This window comes from Gossypium arboreum, chromosome 1, assembly GCF_025698485.1.
Source record: "Gossypium arboreum isolate Shixiya-1 chromosome 1, ASM2569848v2, whole genome shotgun sequence".
Lineage (NCBI taxonomy): Eukaryota > Viridiplantae > Streptophyta > Magnoliopsida > Malvales > Malvaceae > Gossypium > Gossypium arboreum.
This window is the reverse complement of record NC_069070.1, coordinates 99,915,926-99,939,029: the sequence shown is the minus strand read 5'-3', so window position 1 is coordinate 99,939,029 and position 23,104 is coordinate 99,915,926. Positions and strand designations below refer to the sequence as shown.

Here is a 23,104-nt window from a genome sequence, read left to right as displayed (position 1 = left end):
TTTAAGACTTTTGTGATCGGTATATACTCGGCACTTTTCACCATACAAATAATGTCGCCAAATCTTCAAAGCAAATACCACCGCAGCCAATTCCAAATCGTGAGTAGGATAATTCCTCTCATGAGGTTTTAATTGCCTCAAAGCATAAGCCACCACTTTTCCTTCTTGCATGAGTACACACCCCAAACCATTTAGAGAAGCATCACTATACACCACAAATTCTTTACCTGTTCGGGTTGTACTAACACTGGTGCTTCAGTTAATAACTTTTTCAATTCTTCAAAACTCTGTTGACATTCTTCCGTCCATTCAAATTTAACATCCTTTCGGAGTAGTCTAGTCATAGAAGCAGCAATTATAGAAAATCCATTTACAAACCGCCAATAATACCCAGCTAGCCCCAAGAAACTTCTAACTTTAGTTACGTTTTTCGGTGGTTTCCAATCAACAATGGCTGAAATTTTACTAGGATCAACCCGTATACCATCACCTGAAACAATATGACCCAAAAATCCAACTTCCTGGAGCCAAAATTCACTTTTACTAAACTTAGCATACAGCTGCTTATCTCTCAAAGTTTGCAAAACTATCCTCAAATGCTCAGCATGCTCTATCTCATCTTTTGAATAAACTAAAATATCATCTATAAACACCACAACAAATCTGTCCAAGTATGGCTGAAATATGCGATTCATTAAATCCATAAACACAGTAGGAGCATTTGTCAACTCGAATGGCATAACTAAAAATTCATAATGACTGTACCTTGTTCTAAAAGTAGTTTTAAGCACATCTGACTCTTTTACTCGCAGCTGATAATACCCAGATCTCAAGTCAATCTTTGAAAACCATGTCGCTCCTTTTAGCTGATCAAAGAAATCATCAATTCTCGGCAATGGATACTTGTTTTTGATTGTCACCTTGTTTAACTGCCGATAATCAACACATAATCTCATAGAACCATCCTTCTTTTTCACAAATAACATGGGAGCACCCCAAGGTGAAAAACTCGGTCTCACAAAGCCTTTATCAGTCAACTCTTGCAAGTGCGACTTTAATTCTTTCAACTCTGTTGGTGCCATTCTATATGGAGCAATCGAGATCGGAGTGTTCCGGTATCAAATCAATACCAAATTCTACTTCCCGACCGGAGGCAAACCCGCAATTCTTCCGAAATACATCCGCAAATTCACACACACCCAAGACTGATTCAACTTTCTTTTCAACTTCTTTTGTATTAATTACATACGCCAAATAAGCTTCATAACCCTTTCTCAAATATCTCTGAGCCGACATCTAAGAAATCACACTAGACAATGCCTCTGATTTATCTGATTCAACCCTCAGAGTTTCACCGTTTTCACACTTTAATTCTATAACCTTTTCTTTGCAATTTACTATAGCATCATGCAATGTCAACCAATCCATACCCAAAATAACATCAAATTCATCAAACGGCAACAACATCAAGTCGGGTGGAAAGTAATGACCCCGAATCATTAAAGGGCATTTATTGCTTACTTTATCAACTATCACGCATTTGCCTAACGGGTTCAACACTCTAATCATAAATTCTGTGTTCTCAACAGGTATATTCATACTAGACACCAGTTTCATGCATACATATGAATGAGTAGATCCAAGATCAATCAAAGCAATAACATTAATATCATAAAGAGAAAATGTACCGGTAATCACATCGGGTGAGGAAGCATCTTCACGTGCTTTAATAGCATAAGTTCTAGCCGGATCTCTTCCTTCAGATCTAACTGCTGCATCTCTGGCTACATTCTTACTGCTTGTTTCACTTCCAGCTTTTCTCAGATACCTTCCCCTCGAGTCTGCACCACTAGCTTTTACACTTTGAAAATTTTCTTTCTCAGCTCTCTCTGGGCAGTCTCTAATAAAATGATCCAGAGAACCACATCGAAAACATTCATTTGCTCTGCATGGACTAAAATGATTTCTACCACACTGTTGGCACTTGGGTTTAACAAATCTCGAGTTCCCTACACTGGCTGCAGAAGTATTCTGAGATTTAGGACCCACATTCTGCTTCTTAAAATTTCCATATGATTGCCCAGTTGAAACTTGGGAACGAGGATTCATATTTCTTGACTTTCCGGGTTGCTGTGAAGGTGCCTTACTCATTGGCCTTTTCTTCCAATTTCGTGTCTCAGCCTCTACCTTTCTCTTCTCTTTAAGTAGTTCTTCAGCCTTGCAAGCTCGATCAACCAGTACTACCATTTCTTTCAGTTCAAGGATCCCGAAAAATACCTTAATGTCTTCGTTGAGCCCGTCTTCAAATCGTCGGCACATCTTGGCTTCAGAGGAACATATTCCCGCATACTTACCCAATCGAACAAACTCTCTTTCATATTCGAGATGTCATATTACCTTGCTTCACTCAAGAAACTCTTTACATTTCGATCAATAAATCTTTCACTAATATATTTCTTCCAAACTTTTCTTGAAAGAATTCCGTGTTACCCTCTCTTTCGGTACCATCAAATCAAAGTCTTCCACCAATTATAGGCTGAATCTCTCAACAAAGATGTAGCATATTTCAAACATTCTTCAGGTGTACAAGATAATTCATCAAATACCCGAATAGAATTTTCAAGCCAGAACTCTGCTTTCTCTGCATCATCATCAATATTTGCTCTAAATTCTTTAGCCCCTTGTTTACGAATTCTATCAACAGGGGTTCTGTGAAATTTTATCATATCCACTCCTTGAGGCATCGGAGGCATACGTTGAGGAATTGGGGGAGGTGGGGGAGGTCGTACATTTGGGTTCGTATGAACGAACTCAGTGTACCATGCACTCATCATTTGGAGAAAGGCTTCTCGATCCCTTTCTCTTCCTCCCTGACCAACAGAGGAGGTGGGTTTTCATCGGCCTCGCCCCTCACCCGAGCTGGTGCATTACTCTCTACTTCATCGCCACAATGGATCGGGATCCATTTACTATATAAAAATCATTTAAAAGGTCGAAATCGTCACACTATCACAATTCATACATATGGCATGTATAGCAAAAATCCGTACATACAACACGTAGTCTGAGAACCGAATAAACCTGCTCTGATACCACTAAATGTAACGCCCCACACCCGAGACCATCGCCGGAGTCGAGCTTGAGGGGTTACCAAACATAATTTATCAAATTAAGAACTTCAAATCATTTGTTTCTACATTCACACTTTCTAGCTACCCGTCACAGTTACAAGAAAAATCATATCTCGAGTTAAAAACTCAAAATCAAGATCCGTAAATTTTCCTAAATCTAGACTCATATATATATTTACTAATTTTTTTCTAGAATTTTTGGTTAGGCCAATTAGTATAGTTTATTAATTAAAGTCTCCCCTGTTTTAGGGTTCGACTGCTCTGACCTCTGTGTATTACGAATCAGATATCTCTCTATACAAAATTTCAATGACTATGAGGTTTGTTTCTCTTAAAACTATACCCAATAAGGAATCTGTAAATATAAAGAAAAACTTATAATTATGTTTTTAAAATTTATTATGAATTTTTAAAGTTAGAACAGGGGATCCAGAAATCACTCTGGCCCTATTTCACAAAAGTTTAAATATCTCATAAAATATAATTTATATGCCTATTTTGTTCAATCCACATGAAAATATACTCATTAAGATTCAATTTCATAACTTAATCATCAATTAGTTCCACTTATACTATTTTTAGTGATTTTTCAAATTCATGTCATCGCTGCAGCAATATTCTGTTTTAAGGCAAGTTTTATCTTTCCATGAATTTTTATGAACTAGATAACCTATTAAACTTCCATGATATCAAACATGATCTAAATTAGCCATCACCATGACTTATCAATATCAAACATTTTCTCAACCAAACATGGTCATATCATAAAATTATTTACACAAAATAGGTATATTGCTATACATGCCATACTTAAGTAGTTGTACAAGCCATTTACCAAGATAAAAGTCCTTTGGATAGTGTGATCGAACTTTTGACCTGTCCCGATTCCTGAGCCGGCTTGTTCAAAACTACAGTGAATGAAAAGGAAGGAGTAAGCATAAATGCTTAGTAAGTTCATATGCAAATAACAAGTAACATAACAATACAATCATACCAAACAACCTTAACATGGTATCACCAAAACATTTATCACACTTATAAATATCATTCATCATCTTACGATCTTATCGTTGTTGTATCTATTTCCAACCCGAGGGTTAAGAACATACCTGTCCAAAGTGTCCATTTCACAACACTTACCCAAAACGTCACTTATATCTTAAGTGTTCTTCCATTAAACTAGAAATTTCACCCGTTGAACACATCGGAATATAACTCGGATACATGGATAATTTGCACATAAGTGCCACATATGTAATCAATAAATCATGTAACCCGCCCCTAAGTGAACTCGGACTCAACTCAACAAGCTCGGGCGTTCGCATCCATAAATGAACTCGGACTCAACTCAACGAGTTCGGATGCCTAGTTACATCTCACGAACTCGGACTCAACTCAACGAGTTCGGACATTTGCATCCATAAGTGAACTCGGACTCAACTCAACGAGTTCGGATGCTCAACCATCCTACCGACATGTCACTTGTATCCTAATCTATTCCTAAGGTTCAAACGGGCTTTTTCCCTCGATCTCACATTTGCCGTCTTCCATGGAATATCGGAACCAATACTCGGTAGCAATTCATATTTATCAAGTAGTAAACATAATTTGCATATTACTCAACATTAACCACAAAGCATAATATTTCACGATTAAAAATCAGCATATCATATAATTAACATCAATAACATAAAAATAACAATTATGCTACATTATTTACACATGAACTTACCTTGGTACCAAAATATAAAGATTTTGCAATTTAGTCCACAACCTTTTCTTTTCCTCGATCGCGACTTGAATCTCGTTTCTCTTGATTATGGAGCTTGAAAGTTGAAGAAACCCTAGCTATGGAGAGAGGGAGTTACCATTTTATTTCATTTAATATCCAAATGACCAAAATGCCCCTCCTTACTAAACTTTCAAAAATTCCTTCCATGTCCTAATTTTGTCCATGAACTTAAAATTGGTCAAATTGCTATTTAAGACCTCCTAATTAATATTGCAATGCAATTTCATACTAAAAACTGCTAGAATGCAAATTTTGCAACTTATTTGATTTAGTCCCTACTTTCAATTTAAACACTTTAGGCATAGAATTTCATCACGAAATTTTCACACAATCATGCAATCATATCATAATCATCAAAATAATTATAAAATAATTATTTCTATCTCAGATTTGTAGTCACGAAACCACTATTTCGATTAAGCCCTAATTCAAGATATTATAGAAAAAGTATTAGATTAATCGATCGTTTTTCTCCGTACGGTCTGAAGTGAGTTTGTATATTTATTTAGCATTAAATTATGCTTGATTTAAATGCTTTTATGTTATATTCTTGGTATTACGACTCTACGAAAATATCCAAAGAAGTTTCGGAAACTTTCAGATCCCGTTTGAACCCTAGGAATATATAGGATACAAATGACATGTCATTAGGGGTTACCGTGTTTTGGGTGCTGGTTCGTACATTCTATCTAAGGCTGAGTTTTCCAGCATGAGTTGCAGTTTTTCGTCAGCTTGTATGAGCAGCACCGTGTAGTTACGTTTTAACCGTCATCTTGTGTAAGCAGGCCCAGTGATAGCTCAAGAGGGAGCATTTATATGAGATATGAGATAGAGATGGTTTCGACCATGTATTGGCACTTAGTATGCAGGATTCCCGAGTATCTGATAGTATTCCAAATGGTTCAACGGGTATATTGATGATATGAAAGAGTAAGAGATTGATATGTACCGATACAGGTATGTTCATGAGTTGTATAAGCATTGAATCTATGAGATTTGTGAATTCATATCTAACATTTTAATTGAATATGTGTTAGGATTTTGAATTCAAATTGAGTTGCATTATGCTATGTTTATTTACTTAAATTGTGAATGAATGCTAAGATGTACTTTTTAGCGATACGAGCTTACTAAGCTTAATAGCTTACTTTGTTTTCTTTTCCGTGTTTTATAGTGATTTTGAAGCTTGCTCAGATTGGAAGTTGTCGGAGATCTCATCACACTATCCAGCTGTTGTTTTGGTACTTTTGAACTTTGTGTATTAAGGTTAAATGGCATGTATAGGTGTTTTGGCTAATGTAGCCTATATGTCTCATGATGTTTTGATTATGTGTTTAGCCATGTGATTTGGCTTATTTTGGTATACTTGGTTATGTAAATATGTGTAAATGGCCCTTTGATATTTGGTTTATAATTGGTATGTGAATGCCTTGTTGTGAATTGGTATATAAGATAGAAAATGGTTGAAATTGAGAATGTATTAGCATGCTAAGTGTTAGGTAAGTTAATACATATATGAAATTGACCATTTAGGTAATTCTTGGAAGTGATATTGGTATAATTTTGAATGCCCAATTGTGATGTTTATGAGCATTGTTTATTTTTGGTATTGGTATAGCATGATTTAAACTTGGTTGTGATTAGTTTGAATGCTTATTGATGTTAGGGTCATATGCTATTTGATGTGTTTAAGTTGATGCTAATTTGGGTGAGAAATGTGGCTTGAAACATAGTCTATTTTTGTCCACACAGGTAGAGACACAAGCGTGTGTCTTAGCCGTGTGTGACACACGACTAGGTGACACGGCCATGTGTCCCCTGATACTTATTTAGAAACCAAGTCAGTAGCTTCACAAGGCCTAGCACACGAACGTGTGGCTTGGCCATGTGGCACAAGTCAGTATACCTCCAGTTTTCACACGGCTTCGTACAAGGCCTGGCACACAGGCGTGTGAGGCCATTTCAAAGGGTATACGGGCTAGTCACATGGGCGTGTGGTTGGCCGTGTGACCCAAGTCAGAGAGTTACATGAGGTCAGACACGGGCTGGGGCATGGCCATGTGATCTCATTTCGAAAGTCCACATGGCTTGTGACACGGATGTGTCTTTTGGCCGTGTGAGACACACGGCCTGGCCACACGGGCGTGTATCCCCTGCACTTTGAAAATTTTCTATGATTTTCTAAAAATTTATTAAGTTTTTGATTTAGTCCCGAACCACTTCTAATGCTTGTTTTTATCCTCGAGGGCTCGTGTTAGGGACTATATGATTGAAATTGAATGACTTTTTTTTTGGATTTAAGAAATGAATATGAAATGTATGATTGTTTAAGAGATAAGTTCGATAATACTCCATAACCCTATTCTGGTGACGGATACGAGTTAGGGGTGTTACATTCACAGAAGGTGTCATGGGTTTCTCCCTTATGGATTTATATTTAACTTCATGTTGTGATCTACCAATTTGATTATATATTATCGAAGGCTTTAACATGAATACTCATATTATCATATTATATTATGCCATGGGACTCAGCCATATAGACTTACATACTCTCATGTCGTGATTTACCAATCCAATCTTCATCTTATTGGAGGCTACACTATGAGTGTTTTCATATCATAAATTGTCATGGGTATTAACCATATGGTTTTATACTTATTTCTGTATCGTGATCTGTTAGTTTGGTTAGCAATATACCTGTCTTACTAAAGACATCATAAAAGAAGTTTTATCCAAAATTTATTTACCCAGGTTTGTTCACACATAACAGATTAATTCGTACATTCCTTATATCATACCTTACCTGCATACTTACCAGTCACTTTTTATTAATACATAACTTCATTATACACATATAACATCTTTACTATACTCTTATCCATTATCTGAGGTTTTTTTCATTATATATATGTATTTACTTGAACAATTAACATGTATGAGTCAGAACAGAGACTCACCTGATACTAACCTAAACTGTAGCTTGAAGCTCCAGACTCTGACATCTATTTAAACCCAGCAACAACAACTACTCAAAGAATACAAACTCATCAGTAAAAATCATTTATACACAAATTGCTAATATCTCAATCATAGATAACCCCCATGCAAGACCTTGTCTTCAGAACTTATTGTTCATATAATTTTTAACATCTTTACTCCTTCAAAAACTTAACATGAAAAGTTATAATACTTACCAGGAGGTAGAACAATCACTGATTAAATCAAGAACCTTAGCTTCCAACTTAATGAGAAAAAAAATAACATTTAGATTTAAGAAATAAGAAGCAGAAAGTAATACTAAAGGAAGAAGAAAACTTCCTGTAACACCCCACACCCGTGCCCTACAATGGGATGGAATACAAGACGTTACTAAACTTGAACACGTACATATCACATTTTTGAGTCACCAAGACTCGCTCAAATTTAAAACTTTTTCGAACTATGTTTAAAATTCCTTAACATGGACTTACGAAACCCCAAACATCCATTGGAAACCACTCGAGACCAACTCGGGTCTTTTAACCAACCATATAAGAATGACTTTTGAAACAGGGCACACGCCCGTATGGAAGGGCAACACGCCTGTGTCCGAACCCGTGTGAATTAAATTCCAAATTCGAACCTACAGGGGTTTTTACATGGCCTGACACACGCCCATGACTTAGCCTGTGTCTAAAAACCTTGACATTCTATTTCTGACATCAGCAACCAAATAGAGGCACACGGCCAAGGCACACGCCCGTGGCCAGAGGCCGTGTCCTCCACATGGCTGAGACACATGGTCGTGTCTCTGCCCGTGTGTTTACTACCATAGATACTGACTTGCAAATTTTATATACAGGGGACACACGGCCGAGCAACACGCCCATGGGGCTGACCGTGCACCATACACGGCCTAGACACATGCCCGTGTATCTACCCGTGTGGACAATATAAAGCTATCTACCAAGCCTTTTTCCACCCTGAAACACAATCCAATACCATCTATCACACCAAAGTCTATCATAACATGATTTCCCAATCAAGCAACCATAACTAAGACCTATATACATTTCACATATGTTTAAGCGACTGATTTATGTACCTTGCTATCCATACACTAAAATTTACATGCTCAACCATACTAACAATTTTCTCATTCATGAAAGACCTTCTTGTATTCATATAACAACTTTCAATATTAGCCATTTTTCATGGCCTTATACAAAATGAGTCAAATGCTAAAACAAGCCAACACATTTGGCCTCAAAACAGTGTGACACTAAAACAAAACAAAAGTTCCTATACACACCATAATCAAAATAAAAGAACTAACTATACCAAGTGCTTCAGATGATAGTGTGACTGACTTCTCCGTCATAGGAGATGATCCTCGAGCTACTTTGGTGGCACTATAAGAAAATGGAAGGAAAAATAGGGTAAGCATAAAGCTTAATAAGTTGCATGAAAATAAACATCAACTTATTATCATACAGTAATATGCTCATAACATTTCATAGTTTTTCCATGAATACAATAAATAGACATAAGTACAACTTACTCATCACCATCCAATACAATTCCTATGGCAAATATTAAGCCCACATCTCATACATTTCAAGTAGGTACTTGTGCCACTCACCACATGGTCATAACTTTTCTCATTTCGATACAAATCATAAATCTTTCATTGAAACATTTGGAATATTACTAGATACTCAATAACCCTGAACGTGGGATAAGATGTCGACGCCATGTCCCGGACATGGTCTTACACTAGCTAGCACATTAAAGTCAATGCTGTGTCCAAGACAGGTCTTACACTGGCTTTCATATATCAAGGCCGATGCCGTATCCCAGACAGGTTTTACACTAGCTCTCATCTATCAGTGTCAATGCCATGTCCCAGACAGGTCTTACACTGACACACAACAAGCTGATGCCATGTCTTAGACAGGTCTTACACTAGCTTGTATATCTCGAGGTCGATGCATGTCCCAGACATGTCTTACACTATCTCTCGTCTCAATGTCGATGCATGTTCCAGACATGTCTTACACTAGCTTTCATAATATGGCCGATGCATGTCCCAGACATGTCTTACACTAGCTCACATACCACTCAATGTCATGGTACGAATATCCAAGTCTATTCTAAATGTTCAACTGGAAGTCTTTACTACATTAATTTCTGGACATGCATTCTCATAATCACAATCAAGCAATTCATGCAATATCAATTCAATCATACATCATAGCAGTATAGTTGCATTATTAACATACAACTTACCTCAGATTACAAAATTTAGACGACTAGACGATTTAATCTACTTGCTTGGCCTTCCCCCGATCTAGGTTCGGATTTTGTATTTCTTTATCTAAAATAATAAGAAAACATAATTTTAATCATTTTATCAATCTAGGTACTCAACAATTTATAATTAGGCAAAATGACCATTTTGCCCCTAGACCCGAAAATCAATTTTTATCACATTTTCTCATTAATCAAGCCTAGCCGAATACTTTTTATACTAGGAGCAGCCCATGATTCTCACTATTTCACACATTTATTCCCTATTTTACAACTTATGTAAAATGGTCCTTAGTTAGGGCTTCTATGAAAACTACTTCACAAAAGTCGTTTATTTCACAACCACGATTTATTTTCTTCCATAAAATTTTAGAAAAAAACATTAACACTATCATGGTAAAACCCTATACTTTTTAACCATTTTGCAAAATAGTCCCCTCATTTGAAAGCTTATGCTATAAGGGTTCTAAAAGTACAAAAATCATCAAGAAAGACCATCAAAATCACTTACTTGTGAGGGGTACAAGTTTCTAAAATTTTCAAGCTTTCAAACCTCTATTTTGCTGGTGTTTTTTGGTGGAGAAGAAGATGAAAAAGGGATGATATCACCTTTCTTTTATTTTATTTTCTTTTTGGCCAAATAAGTCACCAAACTTCACCTAACATTTGACTATTTTAATTTCCTTGTCTCATGACCGGCCAAGCACCATCCTAAGGTCTATTTGCAATTTAAATACCCCTACTTTCTAATCCATGGCCATTTAACACTATTTCTAGCAAGTCACAACTTTTTCCCTTTATGCGATTTAGTCCTTTTTCGCAATTAAGCTCAAAAACGCTAAAATTACTTCACCAAATTTTTCATGCACGGACATAATCATGCTATAACACCAAAATAATAATTAAATAATTTCTCAACCTCGTATTTGTGGTCCCGAAACCCCGAAATAGGGCTGTTACACTTCCTCACGAACCCTTCTCACCTACATATATATAACCAACTTCTCTTGTTGGAACTTGAAAAGTCTCAACTGTACCTAGAATTTATCCTTCTTAATGACCTACAGGTTCCGAAAGAAACATAAATGAGCATACTGTATGATTAATATTTGACTAGTCAATCTAGTTGATTCCTAACCAAATCTCATTACAAAACCCAACTAACACAGTACTCAGACAACTTGGCGTACTATGCATACGGTGGTAACTCGCTCAACTTACACTTCACTTGATATAACTTTCTCTTAAATAACAGAATAAGAATAACTTAAAACCTTTATTCACCTATATGACGGTTACCATACACCACATTCCAATTCGCTAGAAGATTGTAACATGGCGGATTACAGTACGCCAAGCAAATAACTTCACAGCTCTACGCCTTAAACTCAGATTCGATAAACTCGAGGTATGACAGGAATAAATTGCTCACACAAGCTGACAGTATATCAGGGTTGCTCACACAAGGTGATATTATAACTATATTGTTTACACAAACTGACATTATATCGAGGTTACCCGTTCGGGCTAAACCTTTAATACGTATAACCCGAGAATTTGTAACAAATGTTAGATCTCACAATAATATGTAAAATCCCTGATCAAATATGCATGTAAACCAAATGGCATGCCAAACCTAATGGCATGCCATACATATCCTTACCTTTACTAAGTTCACATGAGTCTCATTTATAATGATCATTACGAATACCTACATCGGGTTACACATTTCATTTACAAGTCCTGTAACATTAAATTTTTATATTTATATTCTCGTACTAATTCATAATAGCCAATATTTGCATGACTATTTAGTCTAGCCCAGTTTAAATTATATGTGCCAAATTCACTAAATTCTATTTAAATATGTGCCAAATTCACTAAATTCTATTTAAATCTAACACATGGATAAGTTCAAATATAATTCAAACATAAAATAAAATAGAGTGATAATCCCATATGAACTTACTTGTTCAAAATGACGTAAAGTGGATACTTTAGGGGCTAATCCACAATTTTATTTTTTTCTAATCAACTCCACTTTGATCCAATAATCATTTTATATCGACAATCAATACCAAATATTCTATTTTATGCCATGATATGTATGAATCTATATGAATCCCAATTTTAATATTTAATATATTTTTATATTATTCTCATAAATATTAATATTTAATAATTACTGATTCGATTTACGAAAATAAAATTTCAAAACGATTTTTTTAGTACCCAAAAAATTAAGCCATTACAATCTTCCACCTACACACCAACTTTTCCCTAAAATCGGATGAGGTTTCTATTTGCTACTAATCTACTTCTCCTTCCCATTCTTTTCCCCCTTCTCAAGCTCTTATCTTTTCCCTTTTTCTTTTTCTCCTCCAACCAATAGATTGTTATAGTTCATGAATATTATATAGAAAACAAGTCATGATGACAAATCCATTGCGCTGGTTTGTGGTACATATCAAAGATGTTGTTCCATGAAGGGTTAAAAGTATGTTTCTTTTTACAAGTATCAAAAGTACAAGTCAAGTGATAATATAGTAAAAGTTAGGGTCAACTATACGAGATAGAGTAATTAGCACATATGTAGCCAAATTCCTAAGTAGCCATCCTTCTTTACAATATTCCAACCGACAGTTCATTAGACAACACCATTCCATCAGGCATTAGTGGTTCCTATTTCCAATGTATAGCCACCCGCCCTTTGCAATATCTTTGTCCATTTCCTCAATAAGTCCAGATACAAAGTCCCCCTCTGCTTTTTGGCATATTGGGCTTGCTAATTCCACCATAATATCCCTAGTATCACAAGTTCACGTCACAAAAGAATTTCTATTGATTTTATTAGAGTTCGAATTTTAATATATTTCTTTAAAAAGTAATTGTATATAAGATAAATATTAAATTTATAGGTGAATTTTGATTTAATGAGTGTGATATATCAATTTTGATTTAGATTCAATTATATATTTTTAAAAATATAAATATATCAATTTAATTTTTATATTGAATAAATATAATTATTATTATATGTAAATATAAAATGAGATTATATTATTTGTGTAGATAAAGGATAACCCAAAAATAATAAATATATTTCTAATATTTTAAAACTTATAAAATTATAATTTAATTCATCCCTACTACCTCCTCAAACAACTTTTTAGGTTCCTTTACATGGATATATTGCAAACTTGGAGATGAAAGTATGACGTGTGAAGGCTTCTAACTGGTAAGCTATGAAAAAAGAAAAGGAAAGCATGGTGTGGATGTTGGAAAACTAGATTGCTTTGAGACAGACAACGAAGACAAAGACTAGGACAGCTCATTTCTTAGCCCTAATTTAGGAACTTTCCTCAACCCTACACCTACCTCTGTACCTGTCTGAAATTGGATTGCCAGGCTGAATCTTGGCGTTCGCCTAACTTTTTTAATTTTGAATGTTCAACCATTTAAACCTTAATTTCACTTCTCCAAATCTTACCAAGTTTTTTTTAATAATATTTTCACTTTAAATCAAACATCTCTCAATTCATGCTTTTATTGGTAATTTTCAATTCATTTAACGATGCTTGAACCAGCTGTTTTCCACATTTTTGCTATTTTAAATGACTTGCCAGCATAACTTTTTCAATGTCCGTCCCTATTTATACTATAATATAAATGAAGAAACTAATTTGTTCCTATGGATATTTGAGTATGAAATCAGGTAGATATTAAGGCGAGGTTTTTCGAAACATGAAAGCTTCAGAATATGTACTTCTCTTTTCTTTGTTTGTTTTCTACCTTGATGCCCTCCCCTTTTTTAATTATGTAATTTTTTTTTGAAAGTATTTATTAGAACGAGTTTGATAATTAATTTTTGTTTTTTTAGGAATATTAAGAGAATAAAAATTAATTATAAATTTTAAAATTACTTTATATTTAAAATGAAAATTAAATATTTAATCATTAATTAGTTAAAGTAGGAGATAAAAAGACCATTGCGATTGTTGCATTTATAACCAATTAAACTTGTATTTACTTTAATAATCGCCGTTTGGCTTCTGCCATAATTTGTAATCTGTACAACTCATTGGCTTCAGCCATTCTGTAATTATTACTCTTATGCCGGTAAAGAGGGTTAAATGAAAAAATAACTCAGTAGAGGTATTTTTATTTATTTTTAAAATATTTATAGGATTGAGTCTAGTAATTAATCATCTATATTATGTAAACTCATTAAAAGAATAAATATTGATCATAAATTTTAAAGCTACTCTTTTAGATGTATTTTTTTCAAAGTCTGTAGTCATAAAAACCTTATGAAGAGGCTGATAATGGCAATAGCGAAAACCATAAACAACTTGCTTAGCTCAAATATCAGTCTGAACTAATAATGTAATATTAATTAATTTGGTACTTTTTAATAACCTTAGACCAAAAATTTTGACTACTGTCAACCCAAGGGAAAAAAATTGGAAACTTTGCAAGTTGCAACATCAAGTTGATAAAAGCAGCCAAATTGTAGTTTAAGTGGAAGACTTGGATTTTTACTCTTCCAAATCATCATCGAACACAGCACATACATTAATTTAACTGAAAATATCAAGTCTTTACTAAGCATAAAAGTTCAGTTTCATCGACCATGATTTTCATGTCCTGTTTGCACACTTATCATCCAATTAATTAAACAGTTTGTGGCCGTTGTTGATTTTGCTCCGGTGTGGAACACATGGCACGCGAAATCAAACTTGAAATCGGATCAAAACATTGAGGTAAGAACAGTAGTATTTTGGAGTTGAGCAGTGTGAAAACTACCAAACAAATGGAGACGAAGACAGAGAATGTTAAAAGAAGAAGCATTAGAAGATGTGGGGTGTTGCCTTTGACTTCCTCAGCGTATTCCATTGAAGCCAAAGCCAGCACAGACAAGGGAAAAGAGTATGCCCACCACGCCACATTGAACTTTTTCATCGATACCTTAAACAATGTCGGCCTGCAAACCTGTCTCAACAACAAACAGTACCATGTCAATTTATTTAGATCACAATATCTTAGTTGACAGTAAATTATGGCCCATGGGTAATTAATTACCAGTGACATGAAAAGGAAGAGTGAGAGGAAGAAGAGCATTTTGGATGCAATATCGAAAGAGCCGGCAATGGATTGCCAAGCCAAGCTAGCAATGCTTGGTGCTGCGAAGAACAAGAAGAAAACTGGCCTTAACATCGATGGAAGCTGGTCGGTGCCCGATAGACGTTGGTAAAGCGTCACGAACAGCACCAAGTAATGAACCATCCCTAGTGAAAACAACCCAATGGCACTCTCTTTCCACCCCATTTCGGCCGCCGCCTGTGCACCCACAAGGTTCCCTATAACTGACAACTGGCTCGTGGGGTTTGCTACCGCTGATAAGAACTTCTTTCCTTTTGTAAACCATTGACCGTAGATTTTCACATCGAGCACTGCAATAGGAAGAACAGCCAAAACCCACCATATAACCGTGTAGGAGTAGTGGGTTTGGGGAGTGAAAAAGGGGGATGATTGTAGCAAAAGAAGCCAAGAAATCGATGGAGCGAATAGGTAGTTGACTCCTACATGGTGAAAGAACTCCTCTTTCACCATCTTAAAGTAAAATAAACACCTCAAAAGGTAAAGAATCGAGAGCAAAACAAGGGCAAAGAATGAGAGAGACCAGAGAACTGTAAAAGCTGTGGGATGAAACAAATGGAGGGTACGTCTTAAAGTGTGAGTGTCATCCGTTGGGCCTCTTAGTGTCTTCCATAATAAAGCTTGGCCACCTAATGATAGGCTTACCCTAAAATAACCAGCATGAAATTTGGTTAAGGTGGAAATTAATGATTCCTTAATACCCTTAGCAACAATGGTTGATGACATCAGGCCGCCGCTGCTGGCGTCGGCTGTGTCAACTACGAGCTGAAGCTCAGTGTGAGATGTTACGACGGCAGCCATTGGTAAGACTAGGTATTATCAAGATGATCATAAATGTTGGTGATAAGTTATGCGTAGTTTTCTTGGTTAGCAATGGTGGGGATTTATAGAACTCAAGAAAAAGACGGGATAAACTATAAATATATTTTTAGGAAAAGAAAAATTGTATGGAAAATACCTTGCACGTGAGTTAGACAATTTTTCCTGTGGAATTTATTTTGTTGGCACTTTTTGAAGAAATTTTTCTGCAAACCTAAACCTTTTCTTTTTTTGTACTTTTAAGCCTAACACTTTTGAATATATGGATTATATTCGACAGATTTAGCTTGACTTTCTTGACACGAATTTTCTATTAATTACAAAAGACAATAACTTTATTTTGACATATAATTCTGGTTCAATCTAAGGCGGTTTAATTAGAAAGTAAAGTGACTCATAGCACCTACCTATTTCATAGATTATGGACAAAAGGGTCGGTGGCAAAACTGGAAGAGACAAACGATGCAAGTGACAAAACTGGCGAACGTCCGGCTGGTATGGAGGTGAATCGATCTGTGAAGAAGGCAAGACAGAGAGATGGATGACTGTATAAAGCCGTCTACTCGAATGGTACTATTTCAAACTTCAAAGAGAAGTTACTATTGGGATGTACAGCCTCTGATGGCAATACTAGTCTTTTTAATGCTGAGAACTTTGAACTTCGTGCGGATGATGTGTTAGAGAATGTTAAGGATGGGAATCCGTCCATCAAATTTTCGAAACAGGTTCATTCGTACATTAATCAGAGCATGACAAATACCGTGGATCTCAAACTTTTGGGCAGGAAAATTGGTTTCAATGCCCTTATGAACCAAGCCATTTCCCTGTGGATGACATCTCATCTATTTCAGTTAATGGATTTCGAGAATGATTATTTTCTAGCAAGATTTAGAACTAAAACAGATTATTTGAAAGTTTTAGTTGATGGGCCTTGAGTGATTTTTTGATCACTACCTAATAGTGCAACCATGGTTTTTGAATTTTTCAACAAACTTGCTTTTCCAAAACAAAGTGGTGGCTTCAATTCGTTTACCTGGGCTCCCTGCGGAATTTTATGAATAGAGTTTTTTGAAAGCAATTGGAGAGTGGTGGGAAAGGTGATAAAAATTTATTTCAATATTGATTTTGGATCAAGAGGTAGATTCGCTCGTATGGCAATGTGTATTAATCTCGATGAACCATTGGTCTCGAAGATTCATATCAAGGAATGCCTCCAATAGGCTGAGTATGAATCTCTTCCCAATAACTGCTTTGAGTGGGATTGTTACAACCGCATGAAGGATTTTTGCTCAACAATGTTGAAAAATGAGGAGGGAATTTTAACATGGACATTAATCGAGCACCAGATCAATAGTAAGATGAACGAAAGGAGGAGAAAAAATTGTTCCTTAGATGATCGCGGAGCGTAGGAGATGACATCAACAAAGGAAAAGAGCTCCTTAAGGCGTTAATAAAGGAGAATTTTTAGGAAATATAAGTTTTATATTACCAGATAACAAGGATTTGGTAGATTTGAATTTTATTGATGTGGATACGGACATGCCATTGTCTTTCTATTTGCTCGTGAACAAAATTTTGTTGCTCATATCTTTTTTGTTGTGAAGATATTTGTTCCTCCATTGCCTTCATTCTCTCCTGCATGTCAATGTGCTTTTGGGATCTTGATTAAGGATTTTATGAACCTTGGTTAGCTGAGGAAGCTTCGGTATGGGCTTAAGGTGGATGACTGTAATACCGTGGGGAAATACTGGTAATACTATTTATATGGGTTAAATCAGTAACAATTTTACTGAGTTTGTGCATAGGTTAGATCGAGTTCATTGGTAGTGGAATACTGATATATGGGTTGCTCATTGTCCTTCATTCCCACCACACTAATTGTTAACCAGTAGGATTAACAAGAGGATGGAATGGTTATTTGGATGGTGGTTCACTTTTAGAGGCGGATAGCCATTGATGATGGTGGTCGTGTTCTCTGTTTTTGGGGAAATAGGTATGGAGTTTGCAATGGGACTTAGTTCTTTCAACTTTTATTATGGGCTTTTATACTAAGAGATAAATTTATCTACGTATTACTACTGATAGTGAGAGCATAATTTGCTCCCTTATAGTGATAGTGATGTGATATCTTGGAGCAGCCAGTAACCTACACAAAACATTCCATACAACGGTAAACTTACACAAAAGCCATAAAAACAACAAAGACTTTACAAAATATTAACAGACTACATCTAAGAAGGACAAGGTGATGGTCACTAAACTAACTAAAAATTCGCTAAGGCAAGCGCACCTATCGAACAGCAGTATAGTTATAGTGAGACCAGAAATATCATCTCCACAAGGACTAAAAGTACTAGTAATTACTATCTTTTTATTATCTAGACTAAGAATTAAAGGGATATTTTTAAACTAAGATAAACTATCTAATTAACTAAGAACACAACAAATATTAAAGTTGGAAAATACTTTTGGAAAACCGATGAAGAAGACAATACCCAAGGAAGAATTCACCTAGACTTCACTTATTTTTTTTGAATTAGATGATTTATTCACTTGACTTAATTTGTAGAAATCCCTGATTTATGTAAATATCTCTTTCGAGACTAAAAACAACTGACTCTAGGTTGATTAATTGAAATCTCTTTCTAATTAAAACCCCTATTGTTGTATTAATTCGATCTATGGATTCCCTTATTAGATTTGACTCTAATCCGGCAGATTTATGCCATCCTATGTCTAGGATTGCATGCAACTCAGCTTAATTATGGAAGATATACTCTTAAACAAGGACTTTTGCTCCACTGAATAAGCACATCAGACTTGAATTAATATCCTGGAATATTAAAACAATGATTAAAACTCATAACTAAGAATAAGAAAAGTATTTATCATATAATTCAAATAATAATAAGATCTGTCTTAGGTTTCATCCCCTTTAGGTATTTAGGGAGTTTAGTTCATAATGATATGGGAAAACATCTCAAAATTCGGAAAACAATAAAACATAAAGAAACCCAAAGAACTTCTAAGGAAATTGAGTTTCCGAGTTGATTCCGATGGCTATATTCGAGTATTTTCTGATTTCTCCTCTGTGTGCCTCTTTGATCTTCTTCTACGGTGTTTATATATACTTTGGAATGCTTTTAAACCCTAAAAATTAGCCTTTTCCGAGTAGAATTAGACTTAGGCTCAACAGGGACATGGCCGTGTGCCACACCCGTGTGAAGATGCTCAAGCCGTGTGTAATTCTGATTTGTTTTTAGTCGACACGGTCATTACACATGGGCGTGTGGCCTACCCATGTGTCACACATGGGCATGTGGATTACCCATATGGAACTGCCTATGCCGTGTGAAACACTGAATTAGGCTCATTTTGTCCGTTTTTGGCCTATTTCTTGCTCTTTTTGCTATCCTAAACTCTCTTGAGTATAAAACATGAAATTAAAGGATTAGGAGCATCAAATTCATTAAATCTTACGATAAACCTTCCAAAAATATTCCAAGCATGGGGTAAAAATATGTATATATTATGGTTTATCAAATATCCCCACACTTAAGCATTTGCTTGTCCTCAAGCAAAATTCTCAACTCACAATTAAAATTAATTCTTCTTAACTTATAATTCTCATCAATAATGTTTTGAAATAATCCACAAATAATCATACATTGAGAATTTTAACTAAAAGAACATCAAAGTTTCAAACAATCTAAGTTGAGCATTTTAATCATAAAATCATAGGTATCTCCCCTTATCTAAATAATTACCTTTAATTCCAAATTGGCAAGGGTTGACATCCTCACTAAAGATTCATTCAAATCACTCAAATTGTTTAAGGTCCAATAATTAAGCACTCAATAGTCAAACATGAAAAATTATTACCATAGGCTTGCATGAAAATCAAATCGCTACCACTATAAATGAAATGATATAAAAATCAAAAGGTCTTTACAGGGTTGTATTGGGGCTTGGGTTAAAGGTGCGGATAAAGGCTGAAAAAGAGGGAATAGTGAAAGGCATAGCTGTGAAAGAGAATGAAGGGCCAATAAAATCCTTGGAATAGCGAAAGCTAATTGTAGATAAGGCCAATGAAAGGCATGATTCTGAGCTACTAATAAGAAAATAAACACAACTTTGAAAGAGAATGAAGGGACTACTCGATAATAACCATAAAGATACCATAGCTCAAAATATAAAACAAAAGTCTTTAAAATTAAATAATAATAAAATAAATTGACTCAAAGGTCCTTATTATCAGATGTCTCGTGGGTCGATGATGCTGAAGGAGAGATGTGAAGATGGTGGCAAATCTTTCGAAGAGTGGCATCGATGCTATCGAACTACTCAAAACACTGCTGCTCAAAGTGAGTGAGTTGCTCGGATATATCTGTTAAGGTGGCAGCAACGGGGCGGTGACTTTGTGATGGTGGTGGAGGTGGGTCCTCATGAAGGGGAGGGACATCATCAGTAATGTCCTCTGGCTCATTCTGGTCATCAGAGTGAACGAGTCTATACTGAGAGGGGTCGAATCCATGGCGTCGCTCTATCATCCGCATGTGGATCATGCTAGAAATTCCTTGAGGAGACATCTGGCCTACTAGTGTGAATGTCGAAGACATCTCTAGAGTGTCGAAGAGGCCCAACTGTTGAGCGAGGTGAGTCACGTAGGGGCCAAGGCATATGGGGCCCCTCCTATGGCGGTCTATCTGGTGGCGAAAAGCAAGGGCAATAAAGTGTGCCAAATCGAATACATGACCAGTCACCATGCTCCATAAGAAGTAAGTATCGGTGGTGCTAACGACGCCAGTGCTCTCTCTCCTTCCAGTCAGGATGTGAGCCAAGATAGTATAGATGTAGCGTAGTACTAGGGGAAGAGAAGTCGCCTTTGAGTGACTTGCGTCATAGGGAACAGTTGCCGTAAGGTCGGTCCAACAGTAGGAGGGTGAGTGGTGTATGTGACGGTGAAGATGTAGAAAAACCTCGGAAGCCATAAACTCCTCCGTGTAGAGGCCCAAAGCAACTCCAAACTCTAATACGCTCATTTTTCGTACTAGTCCACCAAGTCAAAATGTAATAGTGCCAGCCTCGTCATGGGTGGACATCACATGCTGAAGATGGAAAGTAGTGTAAAACTCTAAGGTAAGCTCCGACTAGGTGGGCTCGATAATCACAAAGAACCTATCCCAAGGGGCAGTGGCGAGATAAAATCAAACAAGGTGGGCAAGATGGACTTGCTTCAAGGCGGCCTAATCAATACAACGGCCCACTCCCAATGGTCGTGCACAAATGAGCTGGAATAGGTCGTCCTGTAGGCCTCTTAAAAATTGGAGCCAAGGATGATGAGTCCCGTTAGATGCGCTCGATGAGGTCATGCCTAGGCCCTTTCATTTTTTTGAAATGGGGACAGCTACTTTCATCTTGCCAAGTGTGTTCGTCATGATGTACCTATAGGGAAAAGGAAAAAAAGCCGCATTAGGCATTAAAATAATCTTCAAATAGGCAAATAAAGTCCTATACGGTCAAATCTAAGTAGTCTAAAAATAAATTACTCTAAAAACAGTAGGGACGAAGACTTTAGCATGTTAAAACCATGTAGTGAACCAAGGTACGATTTAAAGTTATTAAAGTAAAAATAATGAGGAAAAGAAAAGATTCAGAATTGAAAATAAATTAGAACTAAAAGACAAATTAGGTGATATTGTCAAAAGTAAATGAGATAATAAAATATATAGAAACTGACATAGATTAATCAAATTAGACATAAAAGCAGTAAGCCTAAGTCAAATTCTAACATGATTTATAAAGTTACTAATCGAGACAGATTCATATGTATATAAAAAAATTAATAAAGAAATAAATAACTAGAAATAAAGAGAATATAGAAAATAAAATAAATGGAATTAAAGAAAATGAGGGAAAAGAGGAAACCAATGAAGATGGTGGTCGGAGGTACGGGTGGCGGTGACTGAGAATTGGTGATGGTGGATCGTTGGTGGAGGAAAGTGAAGGAAGTTGAAGGGAGTGGAGGGGTCGGGGTAGAGGAGGAAGAGGAAAAGAAAGGGAAAGAAGGGGTAGGGGAAAGAAGAAAAGAAAAGAAAGAGGAAGGTAAAGGAAAAAGGAGAATGAGAGAGGGAGCTAGGGGGTGGCCGGACAGTAGGGGTGGGTTGTTGAGGCGGCTGGGGCTGGGGAAGAAGACAAAAGAAAAATTTAGGGTTTGGGGGTTTAAAATAGGGGCACAGTCATGCCAAGGCCCCGTGTTAGGCCACACAGTCGTGTCACACGCCCGTGTGACTTGTCCTCTAGCCCGTGTTTATCGTGAATTAGATAGCTTAATTTTCCACATGGCCGTGGCACACGCCCATGTGTCCAGGCCGTGTGGTTCACATGGCTGTGTCGCATGACCGTGTAGTACATTCTTTGTTTCTCCCACGCCCGTGTAATCACCCACACGCCCGTGTGTCCCTGCCGTGTCTAGTACACGGCCGTGGCACTTTCCCGTGTTGGCTTCTGACTTGTTAAAATTTGAAAAATTAAGCTCCAGGTTTCACACAGTCAATGACACGCCCGTGTGTACTGGCCGCATGCTTCACACGGCTGTGTCACACGGTCGTGTGGCTCGAGTTTATGGCCGTGTGTATGTCAATACTTAGGAATTTTTAGCCCTATTTTCACATGGCACGATCGTGTGGCTCGAGTTTATGGCCATGTGTATGTCAATACTTGGGAATTTTTAGCCCTGTTTCCACACGGCCAAGGACACGCCCATGTTTCCTGGCCGTGTGGGCCACTGTACCTGTATTAACAAATGAAAAATAGATAAAATAAATGGGTTAGTGGTGTTAGTGCTCGGGTTGCCTCCCGAAAAATGCTTAGTTAGAGTCTAAGCTCAACTCACCTCAAGTTCCTATGG

General features: G+C 36.4%; 1 protein-coding gene across 1 annotated transcript; it reads right to left on the bottom strand.

The window, feature by feature from the left end:
• Window positions 1-14,731: 14,731 nt before the first annotated feature.
• Window positions 14,732-16,275, bottom strand: LOC108482469 (S-type anion channel SLAH4-like). The gene is made up of 2 exons (XM_017785604.2): window positions 15,298-16,275; window positions 14,732-15,207 (listed from the first exon to the last, which is right to left on the bottom strand). The coding sequence occupies exons 1-2, from the start codon at window positions 16,174-16,176 to the stop codon at window positions 14,890-14,892; spliced, it is 1,197 nt and encodes a 398-aa protein (XP_017641093.1). The 5' UTR covers window positions 16,177-16,275; the 3' UTR covers window positions 14,732-14,889.
• Between the last annotated feature and the right edge of the window lie 6,829 nt (window positions 16,276-23,104).